The 9,708-nt window shown below is 39.8% G+C and overlaps 1 protein-coding gene across 1 annotated transcript in view; it reads left to right on the forward strand.

Moving 5' to 3' along the window:
- fgfr3 (fibroblast growth factor receptor 3) overlaps window positions 1-9,708 on the forward strand; it is a 46,346-nt gene that overhangs the window by 20,323 nt on the left and 16,315 nt on the right. Inside the window, exons 5-7 of the mRNA XM_016240159.1 lie at window positions 1,518-1,684; window positions 6,840-6,963; window positions 7,055-7,245. Of these exons, the coding sequence (XP_016095645.1) occupies window positions 1,518-1,684; window positions 6,840-6,963; window positions 7,055-7,245 (482 nt within the window). The remainder of the gene's footprint in view (window positions 1-1,517; window positions 1,685-6,839; window positions 6,964-7,054; window positions 7,246-9,708) is intronic.

A 9,708-nucleotide genomic window follows, 5' to 3' on the forward strand; every position in this document is an offset into this window, starting at 1 on the left:
GGGTTGAGGGGAGGGCATGAAATGAGGGATTAGGCAAAAACCAAAACCCCTTTAGAGTTTAATGACCAGTAATCCAGCTCTAATTAAGAAAGAGAGAGAGAGCGAGAGCGAGAGCTGAGAGCTGTGAGGTCTGGGCTCTCTGGAACATTTGAGAAGAGCTGAGGTCGTGTGACATCTGATGACATCATTCTGTAATATCTTAATGATGCAGTGCTAGTTACTGCTCTCAGTTTGGCTGACTGAAGCAAGCTGTGCGTAATATCAGCTGTGTAGAGTTGCGCTGTACTTTGATGGCTTTTTTGGCGGTAGAATAAAAATAAATAGAAAAAAAAGGTGGGTCACTGTAGATTTGCGGTTCCCACTTCAAAGCTCAAATTGTCTGTACTGAACTCTATAAAATGGAGAATGGAACCACACACACACACACACACACAAACACACATATAGGAGCCAGGTCCACTGTATGGTACAGACCCATATTGTGGTCCTGATGGATCACTGACCATCTGAGAATGCAGTGAAAATTAGAAGAGTGTGTGTGTGTGTGTGTATGTGTGTGTGTGTGTGTGTGTGTGTGTGTGTGTGTGTGTGTACAGGAATTAGTGTATCAGTTATGCCAAAGGAAATGCCAGCCTGCCAATCACCCTTTACATTCACAATCTGATAGCATGAGCAAATAACCCGAGAGAGAATTATATTCAGTCTAGTTAATGGGTTTATTGTGTGTGCGCACATTCACACGTGTGCTTGTGAGCTCGCATGTATGTCTGGAGCGAAATGTGGCGTCTGTGGGTTTAATCGCCAAGTTTGCGGGTTGATCTGATCTGGAGTTAATTGTTTGAGGAGGGATGAAAGTATGTTTACTCAATCTCTTAAAGACACATACACACACAATGTTCAAGACTTGAACTGAAAATAAAAATAATGACTATTATTTTAGCTAAAGGATGTTACTGTAAGTATTTATGCTATGATATTTGGCATTAGCTGCTAGGAAGCGTAAACACAGACCTGACCACATGACAGTCAACATTATAAACTGAATTTGTGGGAAGATTAAATGAAGGAAAATTGCTCTGTTATTATAATAAGTTATTATTAGGAATCCGCATTGTGTGTTCACGGCTCTGTGAAGGATTTAACTCTGGGAATCTTTCAGAGTTCTGTCTGCAAGAGCATAAACGTGCCTCACACTCACGTAAGAGTGTATGTAAGCTTGTTTGCTTTTCCAAACAAATTTTAATTCAGTCTGGGAATTAGGCAGCCAGTCTGACGCTGCCACAGAGCGAGCAAGAAAAATCTTTCCATAAACATTCACCCACACGAAGACTCCCAAAGAGGGAACACCCTAACCCCTAAAAAATAGTGCTTCATGTCAACATACACTTATATGTGGTCCATTTGTGCCAATGGATTCATGTATTGTACACTGACATGTTTTTTTGTACTTTTAAAATGTCATGTTTAGTTGATATTTTCAGCAGCATCTGATTTTATTCTTATATTTCTAACAAAAGCTCCATACTGGACCCGTCCTGACCGGATGGAGAAGAAACTGTTGGCTGTTCCCGCCGCCAATACAGTGAAGTTCCGCTGTCCTGCTGCCGGCAACCCCGCTCCCACCATCCATTGGCTGAAAAATGGGAAGGACTTCAAGGGAGAGCAGAGAATGGGCGGGATTAAAGTAAGATAATATGAATACCGATTAAGAACATGTGCGAGTGATTGTGTGTTTAGGATTACAGATAATAAGAATCTGCAATTAGTAACAATTTACACAGATCCTCAACATCTGCTCCTTAAAGAGCGCTCTCTCTCGCTCTGGATTTTATTTGCTCGTCATCTCTAGAGGATACGTCCACCTGTTGCTGTTTCTCTGAAAGAACAGAAGAACACAAAGTTCTGTGTGGTCTTGCTATTTATGTGTTGATGCGTTTGTGCGGGTGTTGTTTGTAACGTGTTTTGGAGACGGTCCACTGATTTTTTTAGATTATTTTTATTTATTATTGCCATTTTTTTCATCTCTCAGGGCTGTTGCTCCTTAATACTCAATGATTTAACCACCACAATATAAGGGATAGTTCACCCAAAAATAAAACTGTTGTCATCATTTACTCTCCTTTCAAACATGTATGACTTTTTTCTTCTCAGGAGCAAAAAAGACAATTATTTGTTTTGATTGTTTTGTTTTTTGTTTGTTTGTTTGTCTTTTTGGTTCTTTTATGTTTCACAGAAGAAAGTAGGTCATACAGGTTTGCAGCTACATGAGCATGAGTTCATGACTTTTCTGTGAATTTAGATTTTTCAGTGAATTACCCCTTTAAATACTATATAAAAAAAATAAATAATAGGCCTAAATAATAGCATTATTAAACACAATTTTCCTGAAGAGGCACACATTTTCCCTATTGGAAAGGAAAAATCATGAATTACACCTAGTCTTTAATATCTCAGTTGTTTCTCCTAGATAGCCTTGAGATGAAATTGAAAACAAATTGAGACTTTCACTGAAGACTTTTATAGAATTTTCTCCTGATTAAAAGACACCAGTAATTTCAGACATCCCCTCTTCAGATGAGATCTCAAACTGTGCTCAGATTTGCAAAGATATGAAAGTCTGAAATCAAAAGAGCTCAATCTAAAGTATTACTCATTAAGTTCTTCCCAGACCAAATATTCTAAGCTTTGCTATCCACATTTATTTTATACCTCTATACTCCCATTGTATGTCAACAATTTGTTTCTAAATTAAACAGAATTTTAGGAGAAACGCCTGACACAAATTCAACACTTAAAGCACAACTGGAATCTTCTGAGTGACTTCTTTTTGCACACACACATTTGCACATTTAGATTCTTTAACACAGCATTGCATTGCATTGCATTGACCTGTATGCATAGAATATAACCAGAGTCCTCTAAGAGAGACATTTAGAAACAAAACATTGACCTCTCCACCTCTCCATGGCCATAGTGTGACCGGCCCGCCCTTACAAACACACACGTATACACAGACCAGGGGTCCGCACTGACCCACGGTCATCCTTTATACCAGGCCTGTCCTCCGCATCAGCACAGTCACTGTTGGCATAAAGATCTCTGACAGCATCATAATAGCTTTATTTAACACACACATACACAGGAGCTTGACAGCTCACCCTGAATGTCTTCTGTCTCTATTAAGACCCAGGCTAAAAGTCACTGCTCTTATATTTATGCAAAAGGATGTGTGACCCCCTTGTGTGTGTGGATATGACAGGCCTGATGGCTTGATAACGCACTCAACGATGTGTTAAAATGCAGAGCGTTATGCGAAATTAAACATGAGGAGTTCCCTGAGAGATCAGCGTATTCCATCTTAAAGCTCTTTTTTGCATTGCAAGGGGAACAATAATGCTGTGCTTATGTTTCTGTTGGCACTGGAGCCGGTTGTAAGTTCGACTAACTCTCTGGCTGACGGTCAGGGCACGTTAATTGCTGACTAAATGCGGTAAGATTGCCGAATGAGTTTTAAATGCAAGAAAATGAGTCACATGCCGTACTCTCATTGTTTGAAACGATGCATGGCTTTGTTTAGACAGTTGACTTTCCCACAAACACACACATACAAACAGACACAAATTTCTGTGCCTGACTGGCAGGGTTCTAAGGTCAAAGGTCAACTCTCTATTGAGTCATCAGAAGGGGGAGGTTCCCAAAGGGTGTTGTTGTGGCGATTTAGAGACCTTGATTGGCAGGGGGAGGCGTGGCTTTTGTCATGCTCACATATGGCAGCCGAAGTCACATTGTTAGAATGCTAATCTGTGGTACTGTGGGTTAGTCACACCTCACGCACACATACACACTGTTTTTTTTGTGTAAACGCTGCATTTGAGTGTGTGTGTGTGTATGCGAGCGGCTCGCAACATATTCAACAGCTCAATTGACGAGCGAGCTGAAGAAAGACTGTTACATCCTCCGAGAGATGACTCAATTTCAGTCGCACTGCTCTGTGGGACCACCAGCGTTAAATTCTACATGCTTGGAGCATCAGTGAATCTAATCCACCGACAAATGTGCCTTTTGTCTGTAGGCCACAGCAGTGTATGTCTTTATTAACTGCTTAGGTGCAATTTGTTATTCACTTATGTATAAAAAATATGTTTAAAAGTCAAGAGTTTAATGTTCACTATTCTCATGTAGCCTGATTTTTTGCTGTTTAACATAAGGCTAATCCACTTTGCAACTTCTTTCCAATAAAGCTTTTTGGGCATTTGTGGGCAAAAAAGGTCCTTTGTCGATAATGTAGCAGTATATGAAGTACAGTTTACACAGAAGTAAGCTAAGAAGTAAACTGGTCAGCTTTCTGTTGGTCAGCACTGCCAATTTGCTTAACCATCTTGAAGCCAAGCTGAAATCTGCATAGGGAAATTTTTTACCTTAATGCATAATTTCCAGTCATGTGGATTCCTATTGAAATGACTGCATTTCTATCTGACTGACAAAACAACAAATGACCAGTTGTTGGGTGTGTTTATATTGATACCACAATGATAGACTGGTGTGGACAAAGTAATAAATACAGATAATTTTACATATAAAACTCAGAAACAAATGAGAAGACATTATTCTGCTCTGCATGTCTAGAAAACTGGCACGAACAAAACTCTCAACCAAAATTTTTTTGTGAAACCTGTTTGAATTTTTTTCCTGCCACTAGTGACCACTAAATACACTTCACCTTTAAGTGGTAATAGTTATCTTTATCAATATGAACTGAGAAGACTTTCCTATTAGGGTGTGTATGATTATGGGCCATCTGTACAGTATTGATGGCTTGTTTTAATGGTGAAACTGGGTGTTTCCAGTGAGACTACTGTACTACTTTCCATTGAGAGAGAGAAAAAAGAAACAGTTTTGTCATTTTAATGACTCGCCCTGGGGTCAGTTGTTTTTGCTTCCTGTCTCTGTGGGTCAAATTAAACAGCACCACTATTGGAACGAGCTCACACCGTTTTGACACAACCATAAATCCTGAACATACACGTACAAACACACACATACTCAAGAGAGACCTGAGCTTCTTAGCACCTCCTGAGTCCATAAACTCCCAATATTCTCTGCACTTCACAATTCAGTTGAACAGAATGAATATCCACCGCACTGGTCTTAACTCCTAACCCCAGTCTGACATCAGAGTTAAAGAGGCTTAATATGTTAACAGCGTAATGCCGGGAGGAATTTGAGCAGCGCTTTTCGACTGATTATCAGACCTCTGCTTGGGTCTTTCTTGTGCTGTTTTTTCTCTGAATCATTGGGGTCCAGCACGACATTGCAACACTTTTCAGCTCTTATCTTTTGATGAAGGATGGGATAAATGTACTAACTCTCTTCTCCCATTCCCTCTGGATAAAGTGCTCGGGTAGATTGAGGAACAGCTGAGAATTCGTCACAGCATTTCTTTTTCAGCAGATACACTGAGATAAATGTCACACACACACACACTAAATCTCAGTGTCAAGTAAGATAGGGTCCTAAATTAACTCTCGCTCTCTTACATGGGTAGTTGACATTAATAATTTTGGGAAGTTAATAAGGCGAATCTAGGATTTCACTGAAAGGGGAGCTGAGCTGAGTTGATGTATAGCTCAGAGTAATATTTATTTCCTTTAGTCTAAAGTTGCTAAACCAACAACAAAAAAATAATTATAATAATATAATTTAAAAGATAAAAATAAATACAAATTAAAATTAATATAATTTTAAAAATAATATAATTCTTCTAAAACTATTCTGAAAAGCATTTGGCTAGTTTTATTTATTTATTTATTTATTTGTATGTAGTCTCTATGACACCTTATTGGTTGAGAGACTACATTAAATATTTCTACTTTTAAAAAATAATAAGTCTCAGGATTATTTAGAATGAACTACTTAGCATAAAGGTGTTTAAAAGAAATGATCACTAGTTACAGGGCAATACAATACAATTTCCCTCACACATTTACATTAATTTGAACCTAAAATCTTGATTTTAAAAAGTCAATGGACACATTAATTGTCAACTACTCCCATACAGACATTCACTCACACACATTTCTCATGCTGTTCACCGTGTAAATCAGCAAACACAGAAGCCTCACTGAGTGAGAGCGAGCCAGCGAGAGCAGCCTGTGACAAGGTGAGGATCTCGAAGACAAGGGGAAGGAGAAGTGCAGGGGGCACAGGCACCCTTGCCAACTTTCTTAGGCATGTGTGTTTGTCTATGTGCATGTTGCCCGCTCAGGCAGTGTTACCATGCAACTGTTCAAAAACACAGCCCATAATATTTGCACAGTTAATTTTTTTTTCCACGCAGACCTTCGAAGTACGTCGAGGAGGAATAAGAGAGAGACACAGAAAGAAGCAGAGGGAGAGACATATATGCAATTAGAGTGTGCTCTATGAATGAATGGATGGTTATGTGTGTGTGTGTGTGTGTCTATCTATCTATCTGTCTATCTGTCTGTCTATCTGTCTGTCTGTCTGTCTGCATGTCTCTCTTTTAAACAAACCAGTGTATAGCAAACATTCAAAGATAGTCTTGACAAACTTTGCTCTTCTAGTTAAAAATCCCAGTATATGGATTTCAATTCATTTAAATTCTGTTTGCTTACATTCCAATTGTCCTGTTTGGAACCTTAATTCAACTTCAATTCTGATTTATCAGCACAGTGGATCATAGTCATGACATTATACAGACACAGAATTTAGCACCTGCTCTTCTTCAGCTAACAGAAAAACCTGAGGAAGGATTCAAGTGGACCTCTTATGTAATACTTTATGAGTAAAACTCTGTCTCTATCATCCTCTCTCTCTAGTTGAGGCATCAGCAGTGGAGTTTGGTCATGGAGAGTGCCGTTCCATCTGACCGGGGAAACTACACATGTGTGGTGCAAAACAAATACGGGATAATCAAACACACTTACCAACTCGACGTGCTGGGTATGAACACGCAACCCACACACATTCAAACTTTAAATCACTTAGCTTCATTGCTGAGTGCCCTCCGTCTCTCCATCTCTCGTTCAATCAGAGCGCTCTCCTCACCGGCCCATCCTACAGGCGGGACTCCCGGCCAATCAGACGGTGGTGGTGGGCAGTGATGTCGAGTTCCACTGTAAGGTGTATAGTGATGCTCAGCCACACATCCAGTGGCTCAAACACATCGAGGTGAATGGAAGTCAGTATGGGCCCAAAGGCGCCCCCTACGTCAACATCCTTAAGGTACAGTCATCTATAATGGCACATCAGAAGAATGCATGAATGAACCACTTTTAAGAGGATAATTCAAACATTGTTTTTTCAAAAAACTTTTAGTATGCCTTTTTATTAATATTACGCTAATTGTGATTTGTTACGATGACAATGATTTAAACATTTAGATTATAGATTAATTTTTTCATTGCAATTCTTGATTTTTTTTCTTGAAAATGTTATTATGAAAACATTTTTAGCTTTTGCTTGTTAGAATGGTCCATCATAAATATTGAAGGCATTTTTTGAAATGTGTCCAAGTGCAGCTTAAATTAAACCACATATTAAGTCTCATGTGACTCTTAGATCACCTCCCTCGACCCCAATCCCACCCATGTTAGCATCTCACTATAGACTCTGCAACTGGAGAATTAGGGGTCTCTCACTCTCTTTTTCCTCTCAGAGGAGTGAGAGAGGAGGCAGACATCTGTTTTAGGCTAAGCTAACCGCCTCGGTGGCGTCGCGCAGGGAGACAGCCATTAGCTGTGCTGCCCCACTCACTCTTCAGAGGAGAAGGAGACCAGGGGTCCGCACTGACCCACGGTCATCCTTTATACCAGGCCTGTCCTCTGCATCAGCACAGTCACTGTTGGCATAAAGATCTCTGACAGCATCATAATAGCTTTATTTAACACACACATACACAGGAGCTTGACAGCTCACCCTAAATGTCTTCTGTCTCTATTAAGACCAAGGCTAAAAGTCACGGCGTGCATAAGGATGTGTGACCCCATTGTGTGTGTGGATATGACAGGCCTGATGGCTTGATAACGCACTCAACGATGTGTTAAAATGCAGAGCGTTATGCGAAATTAAACATGAGGAGTTCCCTGAGAGATCAGCGTATTCCATCTTAAAGCTCTTTTTTGCATTGCAAGGGGAACAATAATGCTGTGCTTATGTTTCTGTTGGCACTGGAGCCGGTTGTAAGTTCGACTAACTCTCTGGCTGACGGTCAGGGCACGTTAATTGCTGACTAAATGCGGTAAGATTGCCGAATGAGTTTTAAATGCAAGAAAATGAGTCACATGCAGTACTCTCATTGTTTGAAACGATGCATGGCTTTGTTTAGACAGTTGACTTTCCCACAGCACAAACACACACATACAAACAGACACAAATTTCTGTGCCTGACTGGCAGGGTTCTAAGGTCAAAGGTCAACTCTCTATTGAGTCATCAGAAGGGGGAGGTTCCGAAAGGGTGTTGTTGTGGCGATTTAGAGACCTTGATTGGCAGGGGGAGGCGTGGCTTTTGTCATGCTCACATATGGCAGCCGAAGTCACATTGTTAGAATGCTAATCTGTGGTACTGTGGGTTAGTCACACCTCACGCACACATACACACTGATTTTTTTGTGTAAACGCTGCGTTTGAGTGTGTGTGTGTGTATGCGAGCGGCTCGCAACATATTCAACAGCTCAATTGACGAGCGAGCTGAAGAAAGACTGTTACATCCTCCGAGAGATGACTCAATTTCAGTCGCACTGCTCTGTGGGACCACCAGCGTTAAATTCTACATGCTTGGAGCATCAGTGAATCTAATCCACCGACAAATGTGCCTTTTGTCTGTAGGCCACAGCAGTGTATGTCTTTATTAACTGCTTAGGTGCAATTTGTTATTCACTTATGTATAAAAAATATGTTTAAAAGTCAAGAGTTTAATGTTCACTATTCTCATGTAGCCTGATTTTTTGCTGTTTAACATAAGGCTAATCCACTTTGCAACTTCTTTCCAATAAAGCTTTTTGGGCATTTGTGGGCAAAAAAGGTCCTTTGTCGATAATGTAGCAGTATATGAAGTACAGTTTACACAGAAGTAAGCTAAGAAGTAAACTGGTCAGCTTTCTGTTGGTCAGCACTGCCAATTTGCTTAACCATCTTGAAGCCAAGCTGAAATCTGCATAGGGAAATTTTTTACCTTAATGCATAATTTCCAGTCATGTGGATTCCTATTGAAATGACTGCATTTCTATCTGACTGACAAAACAACAAATGACCAGTTGTTGGGTGTGTTTATATTGATACCACAATGATAGACTGGTGTGGACAAAGTAATAAATACAGATAATTTTACATATAAAACTCAGAAACAAATGAGAAGACATTATTCTGCTCTGCATGTCTAGAAAACTGGCACGAACAAAACTCTCAACCAAAATTTTTTTGTGAAACCTGTTTGAATTTTTTTCCTGCCACTAGTGACCACTAAATACACTTCACCTTTAAGTGGTAATAGTTATCTTTATCAATATGAACTGAGAAGACTTTCCTATTAGGGTGTGTATGATTATGGGCCATCTGTACAGTATTGATGGCTTGTTTTAATGGTGAAACTGGGTGTTTCCAGTGAGACTACTGTACTACTTTCCATTGAGAGAGAGAAAAAAGAAACAGTTTTGTCATTTTAATGACTCGCCCTGGGGTCAGTTGTTT

This window comes from Sinocyclocheilus grahami, unplaced genomic scaffold (genome assembly GCF_001515645.1).
Source record: "Sinocyclocheilus grahami isolate Dianchi unplaced genomic scaffold, SAMN03320097.WGS_v1.1 scaffold583.1, whole genome shotgun sequence".
In the NCBI taxonomy this organism is placed as follows: domain Eukaryota; kingdom Metazoa; phylum Chordata; class Actinopteri; order Cypriniformes; family Cyprinidae; genus Sinocyclocheilus; species Sinocyclocheilus grahami.